The sequence below is a fragment of the Acomys russatus genome, chromosome 3, assembly GCF_903995435.1.
Source record: "Acomys russatus chromosome 3, mAcoRus1.1, whole genome shotgun sequence".
In the NCBI taxonomy this organism is placed as follows: domain Eukaryota; kingdom Metazoa; phylum Chordata; class Mammalia; order Rodentia; family Muridae; genus Acomys; species Acomys russatus.
In genome coordinates, this window is record NC_067139.1 from 26686344 (window position 1) to 26709682 (window position 23339).

General features: G+C 43.6%; 1 protein-coding gene across 1 annotated transcript in view; it reads right to left on the bottom strand.

Annotated features, from left to right (window-relative positions):
• Ranbp9 (RAN binding protein 9) overlaps positions 1–19718 on the bottom strand; it is a 77222-nt gene extending 57504 nt beyond the window's left edge. The window contains exons 1-2 of the mRNA XM_051170591.1: positions 19081–19718; positions 2611–2722 (exon numbers count right to left, since the gene is read on the bottom strand). Of these exons, the coding sequence (XP_051026548.1) occupies positions 2611–2722; positions 19081–19597 (629 nt within the window). The 5' untranslated portion in view covers positions 19598–19718. The remainder of the gene's footprint in view (positions 1–2610; positions 2723–19080) is intronic.
• Between the last annotated feature and the right edge of the window lie 3621 nt (positions 19719–23339).

A 23339-nucleotide genomic window follows, 5' to 3' on the forward strand; every position in this document is an offset into this window, starting at 1 on the left:
TAGATGAAGGGCAGGTAAGAATTAAGAATCAGCCATTTGGAAAAGCCAGACATCATGGCAAGACAAACAAACAAAAACCATGAGAACAGGGAGAATAAGGACAAAGTAATAATGCCACAGTAGTTTGTATACTTCGCCAAATAATTGTTAAAGAGATATAAAAAACAAAAAAGCAAACACCGTGACAACACAACAAAGAGGCAGATCAAAGGGAAACACTCATGAACTGTGTGAACACAAAAGGCAAATTTGTGCAGCTACTTTGCAAAACCTATCTCATAGTTCCTTATAGAGCTAAAAATGAGTTTTAACTACAATTTGGCAATCTTGTTTCTGGATATTTACCCAAATGAAATGAAAACTTGCATTTACAAAAAGAACTTGCACATATAAATGTTAATAATGATTATATTTGTGATTGTGGAAACCTACCCTTCAACTGGAGAGTGGGCTAGTACTGATTTGATCATTCATACCCTCAGCAATAAAAATGGCTGTTCTCCAAAAAATGCAGCAGCAAGGATGAATCTTGAATTCATTACGGGTTATGCAGAGCAGATGCTGGCAGAATTAGAAGGCTACATATTATGATTTCATTTATATGCCATTCTAGAAATAGCAAAGGTGCAGGCAGGGAACCCATCAGTGGCCGCCAGAATGGAAATGGGAAAGGACCGTCCACCACGGGCCCATTAGTTATAGTGGTTATGATGTACATATTTGTAAAAACTCACAGAACTCCACATCAAAAGGGATCGATTTTACTATGTGCAAAATACATACAATTTTAAACATGAAAGAAAAGGAGGATGATAAATCTTGGCTACAAACAGACGAGAATGAAAAATTACATAGGCTGGTCACATCATTAATGACTCTAGTAAAAAGTTTCATATTTTAGTGCAAAGCATATGTTCCAAACAATTTTAAGGAAGAGACAGGGCCAAGTCAGGTCTGTCTGAGAAAGACATTGTGAACAGTTACAAACAGGGAACACCTACACTACAAGACCCAACTCAGGGAGATGCAGTAGAGACGCCAAGAAAAAGGTAAGATTAGAAACCCTCCAGTTTATACCAATAGTGAAAGCATTGAACTGACTGGTTTTGAGGAGAACATTTCAAACAGGTTAAATTTAATAGTTGTGGAACACTCAGTTGCAAACATCTTGGTAGATGTATCTGACAGGAGTTCAAGGGAATAAATAAATGAGAAAACATTAGGTTTAAGGCTCAGGGTATTTGTAGCCATGAAAATATAAGGTTGAAATACTTCATAGATGGGATGCATGGAATGAAAGCTATAGATCCCTGGGAATCATCACTGAGTAATGCCAATATTATGGATCAGAATAAATAGAAGTTGAATATACAACTATAAAATTAGGCTTTCTCTTGGGAATTTCTGGTTTTATTTTCAGATTGATCACCTTAGCAAAACAGGCAGTTAAAAAGCTGTTGATGTAGCCCAGGCTTTCCACTTCTACTTTTGGTATGGCTGGCACTGAGTATATCCAGCAAAGTGAAGAGTTATGTATTGGACACTTTAAACACAGAAAGATCAACAGGAGAGACTCATATACAGGTCAACTTACTTGAAGAATCCAACATCTTGGTAGCAGGACAAGTGACCCTATATCGTTTAAAGGATTCTCTAATATCCCAATGAAGCATCAGAAAATAATATGACTTCAGATAAATTAGTTCTAGGAATATTCACCACAATTCCCATGGACCAGTCTCAAAATGTCTACACCTTTACCAAAGTTTTTTGGTTTTTTTTTGTTTGTTTGTTTGTTTTTTTGTTTTGTTTTGTTTTTTGTTTTTTGTTTTTTGTTTTTCGAGACAGGGTTTCTCTGTGTAGCCTTGGCCATCCTGGACTCACTTTGTAGACCAGGCTGGCCTCGAACGCACAGCGATCCGCCTGCCTCTGCCTCCCGAGTTTTACTTCTGAAAATTCTGGTTAAGAATGTCTTAGCTATTGGGAGCAGTGGCATGTGCTTTAATTCCAGCACTCAGGAGACAGAGATATGCAGATCTCTGTGAGTTCAGGGCCATCCTGGTCTACAAATCAAGTCCAAGACAGCCAAGAATACACTGAGAAAGCCTGTCTCAGGGGGAAAAAATAAAAAAGAATATTTTGGTTAAGACCCAATGTATATTTTAGTAGTCCCATAAGTGATTTTGATGTTCACACATATTATACACATCAATTCTAAGATTAAGCAGCACACCAAAGTTGGTTCCACAATCAGCCGGAGTTTTCACTCTGAAGCTTCCATACCACATACTAACCTCCAAGGAAGCTCTGGCTTTGGCTAAGCAAGTTTTAGAATTCAGAAAACATGAGTCACTCTATTGCTTAAACCTCAACACTCAGTTTTAATAATGATCCTGCCAGAAAGACTGTTAAAATCATGGGCTCAAACTTTAGTTCAACTAGTACTTAACCAGAACCAATCTGCTGTACTATAATATTTAGAATCTATTTTTCCAAAACCAAGATTTTTAAGATTATAATTTTCCAATTATACCATATACATTTATGAATCATTTAAAATATAATTATCCAAGAATAGAAAATGGTATGCCAACCAAAATTTATACTTACCCATCTCTTCCCTTACTGACAATTTTTACTTCAAAATAATAAATCCCACAGGCTGCTGGTATCGGATGCGTGGCTCGAACAGATGCTGCATCTTTGGGAGTTTTACCATGACCTACATGAGAAACAAGAACAGCAAAGGACAGATAAGATTTAAGAAAATAAGGCACTTGGATGAAATTTAATTTCTGTTCTCATCATAGCAAGTAACTAAAGACATAATGAAACATTTACCACGACAATGAATTCAATATGCAAAATAACTGAAGGTGGCTAAAGAACTCTTCACACTATCGCTGGTTATATTAAGAACTCAAACTCTGGCCAGGCATGGTGGCGCACACCTTTAATCCCAGCACTCGGGAGGCGGAGGCAGAGGCAGGTGGATCGCTGTGAATTCAAGGCCAGCCTGGCCTACAAAGTGAGTCCAGGACAGGCAAGGCTAACCAGGACAGAGAAACCCTGTCCCAAAAAACCAAAAACCAAAAGTAAAATAAACTACATTAATAGGTAGAGATCATTAAGAATTTATAATTCCGTTTTTGATATATCCTTATCATTTCTGAATAAAGACTGATCCACAATTCTTGAGTCAAAAGCAGTCTATTGAGAAGTACAACTCCGTACTTTCTTAAGAGATGGAATAACACAATGCTCTGTTAAGGTTATAGCGCATCTGATGAGTAAGGCTTTTCAACTTTTTAAACTTACTGTCCCTCAACTCTAATCCCAAAGGATTCCATCAAATTACTTTACTTTATTTACCAATTACTAACTTAACTCTGTCCTCAAGATTTAAATTATCCTGAAAGCTACTGTGAACAAACATGAGCACACACACACACAAATGTCTGTAATATCACAAAGGAAGCAGCTAGAGGAGCATGGGCAGTGAAGAGCACACACTCGCTCTTGTAGAAGACACAAGGACTCAAATGCAGACACCTACACACGACACATACATATATACCTAACTAAAAAACAAAACACAAAATAAAAAAGGAAACTACAGAAGAATAGACAGACCTTGGCAATAGCCCATGAGAAATACTCAGAATGTGAGTCAAATCTGCACCTTCCTCAGAAGGACTGTTGCAGAAATATTCTCCATCACTGTTCAAGTTTCTTGGTAGATATGTGTCACTCAGTACAACACTGTCATTTACCATCATCCTTCATAGATAGTAGAGTTCACCATGGTTGCTCTAAAACTGAATACAGTTTTCAAGTAAAAAATTATATCTTATGACATAGACACACACACATATCTCAGCAACCACTTTACCAAATTACTAATAAAACATCTTATTGTTTAAAATTATGTTTACAACTGCAATGCCAAGTAGGACATGTTCACTGGCCCAAGAGAAACTGAATGAACGTAGGGGTGTCAGTTCAGCTGCTCCTGTTTATGCCCTGGCGTGGGACTCTGCTGGATAAGGCTGAAGTATGACTATGGTCTGTGCTGATGGACTCCCTTTTCTCAGGCAGGGGCTATCACGCCACCTGATCTGCTAACCCCAGATTTTGCAAGGAGTGTCACATAGCTCTCAAGGAAGATTATAAGCCCAACCCTTTCCTGACAAGGAACTTGTTCAAGCGCAGGGAACTCCAAGAAGCACCCCACCCTATGCTGAGATCCTAACCTCCAGCAAATGACCTTTAATTGTACATAGAAGTCATCCCCTCACACACAGGATAATTAAGTACTGTTTTCTCCTTGTGATAGACAGCCCCCCACTCTCCCACAGTACTACAGCACTGCATGTAGATTAAGTAGTATGGTACTCTTAGCCCTAGCAGACTAGTTCCTTCCCACTGCCCAAGGTTTATAAATAAAGGCTGGCTGGCTGGCTGGCTAGGCTGGGGGGTGCTCTCTTACTCCACTATGACTGTCTGAGACTCCATTTATTGGGGGTATGGGGGAAACCACCGCTGGTGCCTAGTGGTCAGGCAACCATGGCGGAACCGTCTTTGCAGCCACTGGGGCCAGCTCCACCACTACTGCTTGCTCAGTGTTGACCCCCAGAGAGAACAGAAACTGGGCCTAGGATCCAGGTGGCCGGTCTCACCCAAAAGCATTCTAGCTGCCCCTGAGCAAGAAATGGGACCCTTGGAACCTTTGATCCCGAGGTCCATCAGTTCTCCTCTGGAGACAAGCAGGGCCTGAACTAGCCCGCAGGATGTGGGACCCAGGCTACTTACCCGCTGACACTGAACAACACCCTGGTGGTGGTAGTGACAGGGATCAAAGCAGGACCTAACTACACCTCTCCTTTCCTTTCTATTAACATGGAAACAAATTTTCTTATGTCTGTATGCTTGGATGATGGGTATGTACAAGAAGGCAAGTATGTATGTGCCACAACACACATGTGGAGGTCAGAGGACAGCACCTGGGAGTCAGTTAGTTCTCCCTTCACTGTGGGTTCTAAGGACTGAACTCAGATTATCCGACTTGCAATGAGCCATTTCACCAATCCGCATGGAAAGTAAGACTCAGCCCTATGACCACAGAGAGCCAATAAAGTAAGCAAGGAAGACAAAAACGGAAGAAGTAAAACGCAGTCTTCCCTTTCTACAGCCCAACAATTTTAACATATGTAGATAACAGATTTTCGGTAAGCCGAACAACAAGAAAACTATAACTGTACAAATATGCAAAAACGGTCATGTGCCAAAAGGTGCTATGCAGGCTACTGGGGAAAAACAGTTATCAACAATCTTCCTCAACTGTGGATACTCTGTGTTGCTATACTACTGACCCGCCAGGCAAATGCGCCTACTGGTGAAATAAATAGTAGTAGCATGATCAACCACTCTTTGGTTGTGATTGTCTACTCACATCTGATTCTATAAGCATGGCCAAGACCCAACGGCTAGGGAGGTCATAGGATTGAATGGGAAGCTGCTCTCATGGTTTTGCTAAAGAACCTGATGTGCCTATAAACTGCTTTTTAAGTGTTTGTGTTTATGCCCATAGACTAGTACTGCTGTCAGCTTTGGTCAAAGAAGCGTCTTTCTACAGTGGGTGGCAACTGCTGGTCAGGTATTGAGAATAAGTGACCACCCAATGCTCAACCCTAAATGGAAATCTGTAATGGAAACCTATAATAGAATTCTCCAAGGCATATCAAGGAACATCACAGAAGAGATGTACAGAGAACGATAAGAGCTAGAGGAAGGGGTGGAATATTATGGAATGCTGTCTTCCAAGTATGGCATAGCGAATGCAGTCTTGAACTCTCAGCAGATAGGATTATCTGCACAAGCTTGGGTCTGCCAACATTTGTTTCATGTAAAGGATCTACAGGTATAGTTAATGGTTATTAGGTGAGGAAGACATTTTCTTCGGTGGTGTAGGCACTGGCAAGATGTTCTTGCTCCTGTATCACCCAAACTGTGTAAACAACCCTAATGGAACTCATGGAGTTAAACACACAGAGGAGGGTGGTGGTAAATGGGAGAAATTAGTTGGAAAAGAAAGGTAGTTAATGGGAGCAGGACAAAAGAAAAGAAAACCTTGGCTAAACATTATAATTGAAATTCTAAATAAATTATTACTGATTTTTTATAATACACAGTAAATTTTGTCAGTGACAGAAACTTATTTTAATTTACCAAAAATTTTGTTCTAACAGGTAATAAAATTTCTGGTAGTAACCACCACTTCTAAGAGTAATCTCAAGATATAATTAAGAAGTAATAGCTAACATATCTAGTACTATAGGAAAATCACTGTTTCAAGTGAATTTTATTTAGTAACTCATTTAATATTCAAAACAAGCCAATAAAGAAAGTACTATGTAACCTCATTTCACCACTGAGGAAACTAAGACAAACCATGTCCATTTTAGAACCCTGCTGACTGAGAATCACAAGCCAGGATTTATGCTACAATTTAAATTCAAGAAGCCTGATCCAGCAAGAGCTCTGACCTCACATGAAAGATTTAGGGACACTGAGAATTCTGGGAATTCTGCCACATCTATCCCTATCTACTCTTTCTACTTCAAGGCAGAAGAAAAAGAGAAGGAATACTGGAAGGTACACAGCTTCTCAAAGTGCTAGGTACTTTTGTATGGAATTTTCTCTTCAACATTTGTAAACATAGGCATTATCTAGCATTGTTTTTTAAAATGAAACTTTTACAGAGATATTATTGTTTGATCCAAATTGGCAGGCTCATGTTAAATTCATGTAAACGAAATCCCATACATGTTTTCATTGCGCAAAATATCTGTAAGTTCTTCACAGTCTTAAGATCCTTTGTTTATTAAGCTTTTCTAAGACATTATAGAAAAATTCTGTAAATATGAACTTTGAAATAAGTTGGTTCATTATTAAGTTTAAAAATTATAGGGGGCTGGGAGTGTAGCTCAGTGGTAGTGCATATGCCTAACACACGCAATGCTCTAGGCCAGTGGTTCTCAATCTTTATAATGCTGTGACTCTTTAACACAGTTCCTCATGTTGTGCCCCATGGGACTTTCTACTCCAAATTAAAGCACTCCTTCCCAGACCCACACTCTAGATTCTGGCACCTACTTGCAACTATTCCACCTCAGAAATACTAAATTCTAATCTGGCCTGTTCTGCTACAACAAAATATATTCCTTAAATACAAATTAGTTCACTTGAATTTTAATCTGGGAATGGTGCTAGCATAGTAAGATGCCACTTGCTGACACAGCTTTTCTCAATACACTGGTGAATTTTAAATGCTTAGCAATATGCAAAGGCCCTAGGTAGAAAGAGCTGGGATGTTTACAGAATGCACAGCATTTCAGGAACTACTAAGCTTGCCACTAGCCAGTTGGTGGTGGCGCACGCCTTCAATCCCAGCACTCAGGAGGCAGAGGCAGGTAGATCTCTATGAGTTCGAGGCCAGACTGGTCTACAAAGTGAGCCCAGGACAGCCAGGACTACACAGAGAAACCCTATCTCAAAACAAAACAAAACAAACAAACAAAAAAAGCCACTATGTTAAGCCATCTGGGGAACAAGGCATGCGCCACAGGTTAGAGGTTTCCCCTCAGAGTAGAAACTGACCCATCTCGGCCGGGCGCAGTGGTGCACACCTTTGATCCCAGCACTCAGGAGGCAGAGGCAGGTGGATCACTCTGAGTTCAAGGCCAGCCTGGTCTACAAATCAAGTCTAGGACAGCCAGGACTACACAAAAAAACCCTGTCTCAGAAAAAAAAAAAAAAAAAAAAAAAAAAAAAAAAAAAAAAAAAAAAGAAAGAAAGAAAGAAAGAAAAAGAAAAAGAAAAAAAAGAAAGAAAATAAAAAAAATAGAAGCTGACCCGCCTCACTTCCAACACATACGTACAGCAGTATAAGGAGTTACAGTATGAGAATTAGCATTAGCAAATTAGCCCACAATCCCACAGTATATGACTTTATCAACTAGAGTTTAATGTGTAGTTTGTTTTGCCTTCACTTAAACTTCCTTAATCTGAAGTTACTGAGGTGAACACTTTCCTCTCTTCCCTGAAGTTATTTCAAACATGTTATCCAAGTAAGATTATTTTATCAAGTTGGGTAGGGTGGCTTACATCTGCAATCTTAGCACTTGGGAGGTAGAGGGAGAATCAGGAATTCAAAGTTGCTTTCAGCTATACACAGTGAGTTCAAAGCCAGCCTGGGTTACATGAGACCCTGTCACAGTGGTTCTCAACCTTTCTAATGCTGTGATCCATAAACACAGTTCCTCATATTGTGGGGCCCCCACCATAAATTTATTTCATTTCTACTTCATAACTGTATTTTGGCTACAGTTATAAATCATAATGTAAGTATCTGATATAATGATATACAGGATATCTGATATGTGGTCCCTGAAAGGGGTCTCAACCCATAGGTTGAGAGCGGGTACCTTATCAGAAAGAACAGAGGAGAGAGCTTAGTGTAGAGGAAGAAAGAAAATGAGAGAGGGTAGAAAAGACCTAGATTATTTTGTCAAGCTGGGCCTGGTGGTGTTGGCCTGTCATCCAGTTACTCCAGGTACTGAAGGAGATGGCTTGCAAAATCAGCAGCTACTTGAGCAACTTATATAGATCCTGTCTCCGAACAAAAATTAAAACAGGCTAGGGAGGCTGGAATGATGGCTCAGAGGGTAAAAGCTCTGGCTGCTCTTCCAAAGGTCCTGAGTTCAATTCCCAGCAACCACATGGTGGCTCACAACCACCTATAACGAGATCTGGTGCCCTCTTCTGGCACACAGATGTACATGTAGGCAAAAAATAAATAGTAAAAAAAAAAAAAAGGCGAGGGATATAGCACAGCAGTAAGCCATTTACTAAGAATGCACTGACATTCTATTTAAAAGATAAATCACAGTCTGCATTCTACCCTGGAATTTCACCTGTTTCCTAAATGATTTTTTTAATGTGTTCATGGTTCTTGGTATAAAGTTCTATGGTTTGCCTATGCACAGTGCCATGTAGCCACAACTACAATAACATACAAGATGTTTTCACCATCCTAAAAATACCCTCCATACTTAATCTATTGATCCCGTCCTCTAGACAACCACTTTTTCACCGTCTCTACAGTTTTCTGTAGTTTTCTACAGTTTCCTTTCTACTTAGTCCACTTAGGAATATGCCATTCAAATTCATACATTTCTGCATGACCTGATGGCTCATTTCATTAGTCACTGATAATATCCCATGGTCTCCCCCCCCACAGACAAAAACCCCAGGGTTTCTATGTACAACCTTGGCTGTCCTCAAACTCACAGCCATCCACCTGCCTCTTCCTCCTCAAGTGCTGGGATTGAGGTGTAGCTCTGTGTAGATTTGCCCAGCGTGCTCAATTTGGAGGGAGGGAATTAGTTCACATGCAAATTTCTGTTGAGGCTTAAGGATTCAGATGAATTAGGTAAATATTTGGGAATTCAACTGCTGGGAAGAAAGGTAAAAATATAGTTCGCTTTGGTCAGAAACTGCCAAACCATTTCCAGCTATATTATTATTATTTTGCATCCCCACTAACAATAACTTGAGTTTTTTGTTGTTAGGTACCCTCACCAACAACAGGCACACTGTCAGGCTATTGTATTTCCCGTTTTGAGTTTTTTTGTTTGTTTTGGTTTTAAAGAGGCTCTTCATTTCAATTAAATAGGTGTCAAGCACTTACACCTTGAAGTAGTAATCTAAGGCTGCAGAGTCAGACATGGATAGAGGAAATTTTATTCAGAACATGGCTGCTCTGGCAAGAAGTCACATCCAAAGACCTTCCAGATCTGTGTGATCAGGCTAGAATACAAACATGTCTTTAATCTAGGAGACAGAAGCAAGCTGATTTGAATTCAAGGCCAGCCTGGTATAGAGCAAGTTTCAGGTAAAGAAAAGCCTAGGTCCAGGTGTGGTGGTACATTCCCAAACAATGAAGGTGAAGTTAGTTTGTAGAAGGAAGCACCCATGCTTGAAAGTGATGAGCCGCCGGGCGTGGTGGCGCATGCCTTTAATCCCAGCACTCGGGAGGCAGAGGCAGGCGGATCGCTGTGAGTTTGAGGCCAGCCTGGTCTACAAAGTGAGTCCAGGATGGCCAAGGCTACACAGAGAAACCCTGTCTTGGGGGGGGAAAAAAAGTGATGCGTAATTGAGTTGCAGAAAAAGTGACAGAAGAGCTGACAGAATAGGATTTGGGGGGGGGAGCTACTTCAGGGGCAATGCAGAGACAGGAGGCAGTTTTACTGGGGCTGTATCAGAAGGTTGCAGAGAGAAAACAAACTAGACTCAGGTAAAGACTGAATGAGCCAGAATATGAGAAGGAGCCAGGAGATTAGAGCAGATTGCTGGAGTTAGTTTGAGGCCAAACAGAGCAAGTCAGGGGCTGAGAGAAAAGCTAGATTGTTTATATTAGCTGGGAGAAGAGTTTGAGCCAGAACAGCTGAGTTGAATCACCCATCCCAGAGCTCAGTAAGAACAGGAAAGTCTCAAAGGCTGAAAACATTCTAGGTTTAGATTAGATTGTATGGAGGCTAGAATCTTCCAGGACCAGACCTAGGTTAGCAGAAGGAGACAGTATGCCTCCAAGATAACAATTACCACAGGTGAATAAAGTTCCTTTTACACACAAGTCATACGGGCACAAATACCAGTGCGGACTCAAGTAGGCACGCAGATCTTTAGGACTGTGATAGTTGGGGTGTTCTGCTGTGTTGTCACAAAGTTCCATGCTCTTATGTAACTACCCCAGCGCCACACTCCTAGGGCGCTATTATTTTTAACGCACAGTTGTGTGGAAAACAGGGTTTTCTTAGCAATGCATTTGTGGCATTGAAGCAGGAAAAAAAAGCCTGTTATCTTCTTACACAACACACTTTCTGAAGACTTCACTTCTAATTCTCTGATTCTTGGGGTTTTTCTCTTCTCCCAGGACAAGCTTACATGAGAATCATTTATTTAATTTATATGCATAGGTATGAATATGTCACATCCCTTGGAACTAGAGTTACAGACAGTTGTGAGCTGCCATGTGGTTGCTGGGAATTGAACCTGGGTCTTTTGGAGGAGCAGACAGTACTATTAACCACTGAGCCATCTCTCAGGCCCATGTGAGAATCTCTTTCAAAGCCTCAAATGCCCGTGATTTCCTTCATAAGCCTTTCCTTCCACCACCCCTACTAGCAAAGCCATGGCCATGGCCTTTCATCAGTATCACAGTCCACCTTCCCTGCTACGACCCTAGCAGTAGGCCTCTGCTGAGGAGTCAGTGTGGCAAATGAGTGCTGCTGTGAACGCATCATCTGGCCTTTCCCAGTGCTGCCCTACACTATGCTCAGAAACCTTCAGTCAACTTGTTTCAGTTATTCTAAAAGGCTCACCCACATCTTCGTTCACATTACGCTTTCAAGTTCAGTGGGCCTATTTTGTGAAGAACATGGGAAGCCATTAGATGTAGTCAGTCGGCTCTCCACTCTGCTATTCCAAAGTGATCCATGTCCAGTCTGTCTTCAGAAGGTTCTCTCCCCTCCAGGACCAACCAACCACCTGTGCTCTGCAAACACTCCTACTGGCCTTTACCCCAATCAGCCCTCAAGCTAAGTATCTTCAGCCACTTTCTCTTTAATTTCACCTCAACCTTTAAGAACACAATGTCCCCAAATTTTTCTCTGCACCTCGGTGCTATAAACCATTTGCACTGTCAGTCCTGTGTTAAGGTTGGTAGCGACTAACAACTTACCACTCCTTGAACTAAAATCAGTCTCATTCCAATTTTAACATTACTTCAGTTTTACCCACAAACTAAATGAAGATTGACACAGAAGTGACACAACTGTTGTCACTGTACTTTCAGATTTTAAAAGAAATCATGATTACATGGGGTTTTCATCTACCCTGATGACATCAGAATCTAGCCCTCACCTAAAATGGAACCGAGCATCAGCCATTAAAAACAGAGATGTTTTTCCCTTAACCTTCTAAAAGATAAGCTTTCTACACTTTCCTCAAGCGTGCTCTCTGTGCCATATCCATTCTACTTGAACCCTCCACTTATTCTTTCAATCCCTGACACCTGGGCTTTGTTCCCGTCATGAAATACAAACTGTTCTCCCTAAGGTTACAATGGTCTTTATTCCAAATCCAGTCATAAATTTCCCAGGCCTACTCTACACCAGCACCACACTACCCACTGCAGAACGGGCCTCTCCTCGGTTAGCCTCTTCCTTCTTGCTCATTTCTCCTGCTCAGCTCTGCTCCAGTACCTCACAACAGTTTCTTCTTGGGCCCCCATCTGCCTTTTAATGATGCAGTGAGCGTTCTGCCTCTGCCATAGCTTTTCCTCCCTCCAAACACACACACACACACACACACACACACACTCTCAGTTCAACTCTCTCTTCAAGCTGAGTTCTGAAACAGTGTTAACAGAGATCCCTCTTCCGAGGCTTCAGGTGATTTACAAACTCTTCCCAGGAGGAAGTGCCTCACATTGACCCTAGTGAAGAAAGCAGGCCTCAGACTATGCCCAGTGCCACAATACTTTGCATTTCATTACTAACCCCAATCCAAACTACCCACACACAGGTGTTTTGGTTTTGCTTGTAAACTGTCCCTCCCAGGCTCACATTTGAAATTGGTCCCTCACTGTGAGACCTACCTGGGAAGGCTGTGGAACCTTTAAGAGGTGGCATCTACTGAGCCTGTACAAGTGAGTGGCTGAGAGTGGATCAGAGGGCACAGCCTAACTGTTCTCTATTTCCTGATCCACAGTCACAAAGGCAACAGCCTCCCACTCCTGTCACCATGAACCTCACCATGCCTTCCCCACTCTGGAGGACTGTGTACCTTCTTAAAAGGGTGAACAGAAATAAACCAATCCTTTTCCATGTTGCTTCTGCCAGCTCTTTTGTCAGTGATGAGAAAAGTAACTAATCCAACATGTTAGCACCCCATCTGAAAATTAGTAACTCACGTAGTGACAACCCATGAAAACCTCAAGCCAATAAACTGAGAAGTAGCTCAGCAGACACCATATTTCCCCCAGAACTTGAAATGAGAAAAAAAGATAAGCCAGTCATAGGGGGAAAGACACAAAATCTGCAACCATAGCTGAGTCTCATCTGTAGAACAGGTATAGCCTTGTGAACGAATGTCCACTGCTGAGATCCCTTAAAAACCCTTGATTCCAGCTGGGCGTGGTAGCGCACACCTTTAATCCCAGCACTCAGGAGGCAGAGGCAGGTGGATCGATGTGAGTTCGAGGCCAGCCTGGTCTACAAAGTGAGTCCAGGACAGCCAAGGCTACACAGAGAAACCCTGTCTCAAAAATTCAAAAACAAAAACAAAACAAAACAAACAAACAAAAGTCAGGGGCTGGAGAGATGGCTTGGAGGTTGAGAGCACTGGCTGTTCTTCTAGAGGTCCTGAGTTCAATTCTCAGCCACCACATGTTGGTTCATAACCATCTATAGTGAGATCTGGTTCCCTCTTCTGGCCTGCAGGTGTACATGCAGGCAGAGCACTGTATAAATAATAAATCTTTAAAAACAAACAAAATTCAGATATGTCTGCATTTCCCACCCCTTCCACTATCTAAGTTACAGTGTTTAAACCAAGTTTCCTAAAGGAATTGGCCTTTTAAAAATTATTATTATACACTTAAATCTATCTTTCAATCAGTTGTGTAGACTGAAATAAAAATATGAGCCAGGCACTTCCTATTTGAAATTTCTTTAAGATTCTCCAGTTCCTACAGAATAAGCTCTAAACAATAAATATTCAATAAGGTTCCTTCATGCTTATGGATGCAGAAACTTAGAATAACTGTCTCCTTCATGCTTTTAATTTTCCTTCACCCAGCACTAGACCTTGCTCTCATCTTTTAAGCTTGATCACTAAGCTTAACTTTTCCAAGAAACTACAGCAGTTCTCAGCCCGTGGGTCTCTATTCTTTGGGGTTCAAAGGAACCCTTTCACAGGGTTCACCTAAGACCATTGGAAAACAGATATTTACAGTGCAATTCGTAACAGTAGAAACAGCAGCATAAAAATAATTCTATGGTTGGCATCACTGCAACATGAGGAACTGTACTGAAGGGTCACAGCACTAGGACGGTTGAGAACCACGGCAATCCTTTCCAGGGCCAGCCTGAGTTAGACATCTTCCACAGTATTCTTCCAATAGTTCCCTTACTACTCCATTTTATGTTTTTTGAGCTCTAGGAGGTCAAAGACAGTACTGTAATCATCTTTAAGGCCAGAAACCAGTACCAAGTAAACATGTAGAAAAATCATAAGTGAAAGAATGAATGAGTTGAGTAAACAGGGCATTTATACTCACCAGAATTTCCTGCCCTATATAAACTGCTCAATTATCATTATTGCTAGTTTTTTCCCAGTATAATTATTAAACCAATTTATCAAAATTACACAAAGAGATCCAAGGGGAAACTCAATTCCCTTTTAATTTATTTCATTTTTTGTTCTGATACAAGATCTTAGTATGAAGGCCAGGCTGGCCTAGAACTCTGGCCTCTACCCACCCCCACCCCCATCCAGAGATTACAGGTATTTACCATCATGCCCAGTATAAATTCCTTAATTTTAAAGATCTCTTAAATCGCTCTTATATAGCATGTGTGTGAGTGTGTGTGTGTGACACACACAGTAAAGTGAGTTAGCTTCCTCAATCACTTTTTAGTCTAATTTTAGGATCCCCACTGAGCCTGGAGCCTGGAACTGCTTGTTCTCTGTCTCTCAAGTCCCCAAGATACACCTGTTTCCCATTTTGACCAACCCCCCCCCGCCACACACACTCCAGGAGTTTCAGGCACACACTGACACAACCTGCTTTCTTGTGAGTAGTGGTGATCTGAACTCTGGTCCTCATGTTTGTATGCAAGCGCTCTATCCACTAAGCCACCGTCTCAGCACCTCTATGATCCTCCACAGGCCTTTGTCCTTGTAAGCAAACTTAAGATAGCCGTTCAAATGTAAGGTCAGTGAGATGGCTAAGTGACCAGGAGTGCTGCTAGGTGACCAGAAGTGCTGCTAATGACCTAAATTCGATCCCACAGAACCCACAAGATGGAAAGAGAACCTCCACATTCCCATATGTACATTCCCATAACACACAATCACACACAAGCCTGCATGCACGTAATAAGGAAAAAAATAAAAAAAATGTCCAGCAATTATATTTAGTAAGGGTTAAAAACTAGTAACTGCTGGGACTTGGGGCCATGGCTCTGCAATTCAAGAAAGCTTGATGTTCTCCCAGGACCAGAGTTTGGTTCTTGGCACCAGGTGTGGCACAAGTGCTAGTAACTCCACCTCCAGGGGATCCAATGCCCTCTTCTGGACACCAGGACACACGCACTCAGGCATATATACCCTGCCCCCACCATAAAAACACTATCTACTTACTTATATATTGTTAAAGATACTTCAATTAAAGGGTACAGTTCACCATTCATCACTTCTTTGGGCTCCCAAGTTTCAATCCTCTGGCATCTGTCCTAAGCATTTTAAGACAGGATATCAAAGTGTCCCAACTTTTCTGAAGCACTGCTGAATTTCAGTTACCTTTTCCCCTAATGGGAAATAACTTGATGTCAACTGTCTTTCAGAAGTGTGAAAGAAACTCACACAAATGAAAAGAGGTAGTAAGAATAAAGCACAAAATTTGGAGAGAGCAAAAATTAGTTTTCTTTCTAAATTTATTAAAATTGATTTATTTTATGTGCAGAAGTGTTTCACCTGCATTCATGTATGTGTTTCTGGTGCCCGAAAAGGTCAGAAGAGGGCATCAGGCTCTTTGGAACTGTAGCTATGGATGGTTTAAGCCACCATATGGGTGCTAGAAAGTAAATCCAAGTCCTCTGCAAGCTCAACAAGTGCTCTTAAAAGCTGAGCCACCTCGCCGGGGCGTGGTGGTGCATGTCTTTAATCCCAGCACTCAGGAGGCAGAGTTCAAGGCCAGCCTGGTCTACAAAGTGAGTCCAGGACAGCCAAGGCTACAGAGAGACCCTGTCTCAAAAACAAAACAAAACAACAACAAAAAGCTGAGCCATCTCTTCAGCCCCAAGAAATTTATAGTCAATCCTAGCTGACTTATCTAGCCATCAGTGGCTCCCACTTACCACATTTACTTATGTCATTATCAGTTTGTGTCTCTGTAAAACATTCTAACAGTGATAATGGGGTGGCGGTAGTGGAGGGGATGGTGGTGGGGGGGTTGGGAGGGTTAGGGGCTTGGGGGGTGGGTGATCTGTAACTGAAACATTTAGGCTAACTGAACCTAATGTCATATTCATCAAATGTTCCTTTAATATTCATCAAAAATAAAAGTATAAGCAAATTTAAACCTGTCACTTAGTCAATACAATTTCTAAAAGAGGGTCATACACAAGTGTTTCCATAACAGTTTGTTAAATAAAAAGCCTCAAAAACTTAACATAAGGTCAGCAAGGTGCATCACAGGTAAGGACACCCACCAACAAGCCGGATGACTTGAAGTGAATCCCTAGGCCTCACAGTGAGAACTCACTCCCACAAGCTGTCCTCTGAGCTCCACACCTGTACCATGTCACACACATAGGAACACACACACACAGAAAAAGAAAAAAACTTCACATATACACCATAACTCTTCTACAATTCAACCCATTTTATCTAGGTATCTGTCATTGTTAACATGGTACCTTCAGATCACTAAATGAACTGCTTCCATGATCAGCAATTTCAATTAAGGAAAACATTTTAAACATAGAATGTGTTCAGAGGAGAAACAAATCAAGGTCATTTTTGGAAAACAAGTATGGTCAATCTTTAAAATGTTTGTAGTACAGAAAAATGCAACTAGTCATCTTCACATTAAAAAAAAAAAAAAAAATCAATGCACCACAAGGATACATTACATAAAACATCTGCTCTTATTTGTGACTTTTAAGTTTTATTATTCACTACCTGCAATACTTCCTTTTTGCTACTGAGTCAAAATTGCCCAGCACATTTGGTGTCCTCTCAAAAGGCACACACGAACAACAGTAACAATAGAAACACACAGACTTCAAAACAACAAGACTAGATGAAGGTTTGGAAAAGAGACACTGTCTTTCTAACATGGGGAAAAAAGAGACAAAGGAGATTTAAAAAAAAAAAAAAAAGAGGAAAAAGAATGACAACAACAAATCTGCTCTTCCAGAACTAATGGTTTATGTTTATGAAACGCGATGTTTCCAGAAAGTGAATCTCAATGTTACACAACAGAAAGTAATAAAAAGGCCAACAGGAAAAAATAATTGCGACAACAGTACCATAATATTCAAACCCCAACCACAAAGCATGCATCTGCCTCTGACCCAGATGATTAATTTTACATAAAAGAAGTAAATACAACTAATCGTGGTATGTTACAATGCTAAGTAAGCCACAATCGTGAGTCGTGCGCTACCATGGAAATTTCCTTCCCCACTATCCAGCTCAGCTCCCACATCACTCAGAAGAAACTGAGGCCCCTCTCTTGTAACATACCTAGTACACCAGTGACTGCGGGCTCAGGAAAGCTGGCGTTCTTTGTTCGCTAATCTCCTCTATATATAGGCTATGCCTTTATAAGCTTTTTATTTACCATAAACCACAATTTTACAATGATCAAGTTTTGACAAATCCAACAAAAGCATCCTAGCAGCCAAAACTGAAGGAAACTCTTCAAAACACAGCACTCACTGTTCACACAAATCTAAAAGCAAAATTAAGTAATAATACACAAAGAAATCAACAAAAAGGTCCTAACTAAAAGGAAAAAAACCCAAAATCTTCTGTATCTTGAAAAATTGAGCCACTTAGATCAAGGAACATGTTCGAAATAGTACTTCTTTGGGTCGACGGCAAGAATAAAAAGGGATGTCCAACAAGGCCCATCTTTGTGTAGATTCTTTACAGCCGAATCATTCAGCAGATTTCTGTTGCCATACGGTTCCCAATTAAATAGTAACTGATTTTTCAAGATTCTTCTCAAACCCCAGTTGTGAATTCTGTCACAATCTTACTGCAAGGTTGTTTATACCCTCTATGTACTTGTCATTAGGCTCCTTAGACCCTTCCTTTAGAGCCAATCAAAGAGAGCCTGCTTAGAATGTAAACGATCCTCTGCTTTAGATTTTAGGGCCTAAACCATTGGATGTGTTTCCAAACTGATACCACTGCATTTTTCTGTACCCCTTCCACACAAATAAACTTGATGCATGCCATTAACCTGAGCTACCATTCAAAAACCCCCACTGCCATTTATAATTTTCTATACAACCGAATTGCTTAAAGCTTTTGTTTTAACCTGGGAAGAAAAGTGGGGATGTGAGGGAGCAGAAGCCTAAGGTGGTTGTTTGTTAACTGCAGGTGCAAAACATAAGCCAGTTTTCTTCAAAATGCTAAGTGGCATGTTTTAAAACCCTTGTTTTCAACAAAACTTCATGTAACACCAACCCGGAAACACAGGGCATTTCCAATTGGGGGGGGGGGAAGGAGGGGGTCCTTGTCCCCGAAGAAAACAGAGAATCTTGAGGCTCCCCTCTCACCCTCCCAGCTGCTTTCAGTAAGGTGCAATGATGGCCAACTTGGGCCCCTTGTCCTTTTGTCCCCCTAGACGATCTCTGGCCTAATTTGGGACAAATCCTCCACTGATCACGCCTCCCTCCCCCTCCTGTGTATCTCTGCTCTCCCTTAATTAGAAACTGTACCTCGGAATCGTGCCTCGCAGCCCCGCTGCGTAAGAGGAGATTGCCTGACCCTCCACCCGGTTAACAATGTAACCCAACTCCGGCCCATAGATTTATCTCGGGGAAATCAGAAGGTGCGAGGTGTCCGGTCATCCCGGATTCCCTCCGAGCGTCCTGCAGCTCCGGGCCTAGGAATCCCAGCTCCTTCCCACCTGGGGGGAGACCCACTCTCACCTTCCCAAGCCCAGAGCCTCGCCCCGCACCGTCGGATCTCTCCGCGGGACCCCACGGCCCGTACCTTTGTAGTGCACCCGCAGGTTGTTCTGCGAGAGGCCGATGTAGCTGAACTTGTCCTTCGGGCTCCAGGACCGGGGCAGCGGCGTCTCCTGCTCGTCCACCGCCGGGTAGAGGCGCTTCAGTCGCCGCTGCAGTTCCTTCTCCTGCTCGTTGAGGGCCGAGTCGCCGTGCGGGAAAGGGGCCGCGGCGCTGCTACTCGCCGCTAGGCCCGGGACCGGGACGCCTGCGGCCGAACCGGAGCCCGCGGCCAGCCCGGGCGGCGCGCTGGCGGGGGCGGCCGCCGAGGCGGGGGGCGGCGGAGCGGCGGTGGACGGGGGCGGGGGCGGCGGCGGCGGCGGGTGGAGCAGCAGGGCGGCCGCCGCGGCCCCTAAGCCTCCGCCGGGAGAGCCAGCCGGGGAGGAGCCGGCGCTGGCGGCCGCGGGCAGGGCGACTCCGGAGCCCGGGGCCCCGGCGGCGGGCGGCGGCGGCGGCGGCTGCTGTTGCGGCGGCGGAGGCGGCGGCGGCTGCTGCCCGGACATCCCGGCCGCGACTCAGCCTGCGGCACCTCCACTCGTCCCTGCTTCCTCCTGCGCTTTCCCGGGGGCGCTGTCGCTGCGGCCGCCGGCACCAGGCGCCCAGAGTCCGCCCGCCCCGGAAGCAGGCGGCGGGCCGCGCGGCCCGGCGGAGCGCGGCGGTTGAGGAGACCCGCGGCGGGCGGCCCGGCGCGAGGAAGCGTTGGCCAGGCGCTGGCGGGCACGCGCCCCGGGGCGATGCGGTGGGACGGCGAGGGGCGCTGGCGGGCGGGCGGGCGGGCGCGCGGGGCCTGGCGACGCGGTGAAGCGGAGAGGCTGCTAAGGGTGCGGGTGGCCGCGGCGGCCGCTGCTCTCGCGGCTGTTTCCCGGCGGGCGGGCGGGCGGCGCGAGACGCTGCGCGCGGGCGGCGCCAGGCGAGGGGGCGGGCCGCGGCGCGAGGGGCGGGCCGGGTGCGCGCGCGGACGGCTCCGCGGCGGTCTAGGGCTCTCCGGCGGGGGCGCGGGCGCGGGCGCGGGGCTCCGGCGGCCGCGGGGTCTCGTTGCGCCCGCCGGTGGCCCCGAGCGTCTTGTCGCGCCGTCCCCCTCAACCTCGGGGAGAGCTCGCGTCGCGCTCAGGCAAGAGCAATCGAGCCCTGCTGGGCGGCCGGGAGCTGAGCCCGGAGTTCCTAATGCCTTAACGCTAGCGGGTCGATAAAGGGCCCCGGGAAACCATTTCTGAAGGCGAAGTCTCCCACTTAAAACAGTGACTCTCTCGTTAATTAATTAATTATTGAGGAGTCCGAGTGAACTTATAGGAGGGGGGAAAAAAAGCCACGCTAGGAATACCAATCAAGACTGACAGATCGTCAAAGGGCAGGAACGCTAACTGCGTATGCATTTAGGAAGGGCTTCTGGAGACGTCAAAACATTTTATAAGCTCATTAATTCTCATCATAGGCCTCTTTGTTATGGAACAGAGAATTATGCCCATTTTTTTTTTTTTTAACACGGAAATATTTACTGAGGTCAGCAGAGTTTTTTAAAAAGGAGGGGGAGGGACTTCCTACTTTGCAATTCTCAGTAGAGTCAACTCATTTGGCACAATTTGCCAAGTGTTGCTCTCTGACCCCGCTGCAGAGCATTACTATTCTGTTTTCACCGCTTCCCTTTGTTTAACGTACCCTTTGCTTAGCCCACAAAAAGCAGGCTTCGCTCATGTAAGCACTACATGATACAGATTCTCATACTGTGTTGGCTTCCCAGGATGATATACTGGCGATTATTGGGCCGTATAAGCATAGAGTGTTTGGCTGAATAGAGAACTAGTTCTTTTGTTTGTTTGTTTGTTTGTTTGTTTGTTTTTTGGTCTCCCCCCCCCCCCCAGACAGGGTTTCTCTTGTCCTGGCTGTCCTGGACTCTTTTGTAGTCCAGGCCGGCCTTGAACTCACAGAGATCCACCTGCCTCTGCCTCTCCAAGTGCTGGAATTAAAGGCGTGCGCCACCACACCCAGCTTAATTCTTTTGTTTCTGACGAGCATGATGGGTCAATGGTGATTTAATTGAAGACTCCCACAGGCATAGCACCTGGCCAGAAGTAGCAGTCATTCTGCCTCATTTCCACCTTAAATTACCCCACACTAAGCAATCTATTCTTCTAATAATAATAAAAAAATGTCCCATAACCCTAACCTACGGTAGAATTCTTCAAGCCACAGCACTTTTTACATGATGCCACTGAATTTAAAACATACTAAAACACATTTATATTAAAATAGCAAGGAGTTCAATGTAAACCATGTTCTACGTGTTGGTAGCCAAGACGGAGCACAGGGGCTCCAAGCCTCGTCAAACTTCCTTAAGAGAGCCATCAAGATTTTACTCATGAAATACACTATTTTTCTGTCAGGACACTTATTAGGTCTTATATATCCTAGGCATTGTTAAGTGAATAAAGTTCTCTGAAAGCTTGTTGGAATCTTTTTCTTGGAGAAACTGGTTGTCCTCCAGTCAGCCTCAAAAGAGGAATGAGGTGTGAGAGGAGTCTGTAAAATGGCACTTTCTCACATCAACGGAGGTAGAGAACACTGGTAATAGCAACTCGGTGGATGTTTGTGGGCACAAAGGTAACCATAGCATTTGGCTTCTCCGTTCAAAATATAAAACCCAGGCTAAGGAGATGGCTTGGTTCAGTTGGTAAAGCGCCTGCTGTACCAGTATGAAAACCTGGGTTCCAGACCCAACACCTATATGAAAAGTGAGGCACGGTGGCCTACACTTGTAATCCCAGTGGGGAGGCAGAAACAAAAGGGTCCCTGGGGCTTAAGGAACAGCAAATTTAGCCTACAAGGTAAGTTCCAGGACAGTAAGAGGTACTCTTTCCAAAATAAGGTAGACCTGAAGCTGACTCTGGCCTCTCTATTTGTCTGGGAGCACACACACGTGCGCGCGCACACACACACACACACACACACACACACACGCACACACACTTCAAATAAATAAGCAGATAATAAAAAGTAAAAGCCAATCACCGAAATTGAAGTGTGGAAATATTGATGGTAGGTAAATGTATGGACGCCAACTAAATGCCCAACATGAGGAGACTAGTTGAAGAAATTATCCAGATGCCACTTAATGGGGTAATGGTTACAGAAGCACATACTGCGTATTTGTGCAATGTGTTTTTCCTAAAAGCCTCCCTTTCTGGCAGTGGAATTGCCAAAAAGAGAGCCAAGCAATTAGATAAAGGCACCATTTCCAACCATTTCCAAACTAGTCAGTGGATCTCAGGCCCAATTTCAGACACACTCCCTAGAGGCTGCTTGTATAGGCATAGGCTGAAACAAAGATTTTATGGCCTTTGTAAAATGTGGTTTTACCGACACAGGAAAGTGACTATGATGTACTAAATGAAAAGAGGCTATCCAATAATTATAGCACTGTCCAAACCATTACCAAAAGACATGAAAGGATGTCATAAAACGGTTTCAATGATAGACAATTAAAATGTATAATTAAAATAGATTAAAAATAAATTATTAGAAAATATTATAATTGTACATAGACAACTGGCAAAATCCCATTAGCCATGAACTTGTTCACTCTTCCTGGGCCTGGAGTTCTCCATCTTCATCATATATTACTATAATATTTCTATTCATCCCCACCTGCTTAATTTCTCAGTAACAAATAATAAGAGCCAAATCTGGCTGTCCTCAGAACACAGAGACCCTCATGGAAAACATTGGATGGTTCTCAAAATTCACCAGAAAAGTGGACAGCCAGAGAGACAAAGGTCAAAAAGAGTAGGCCCAGGCCCTGAATGGACACAGAAATTCCCACAATTGCCACTTTTATACTAGTCCCTCTGCTCTCTGACTTCTGAGCTCCACACCACTCATCCACATTTCTAGATTGGCAAGCATGCATCCCATGCCCGTGCCAGCTATGACCAATAGACAGAGACTGACAGCTTAAAACAAATGTTCTAGGGATGCCAGCCAATTGATGCTTTTCGCTCAGGATAGCCCCTCAGTGGCTGGAGTCCTCAGAGTCCATCCTCCAGACAGTAGTCTCTGACCATCTGCCATCTCACTTTCTGACTATAGCCTGACACGGAGTAGTGGAGAGCATACTGAGTAGTGGGAAAGGGGCCCTTGACATAGGCGGTCTTCCATAGTGGGAAAGAGGTTTAGACACTGGCCAGCTTCATATATGTCCATGATAATATACTTCTACATACTGAAACCTGTCACAAAATGTGTGCCAAG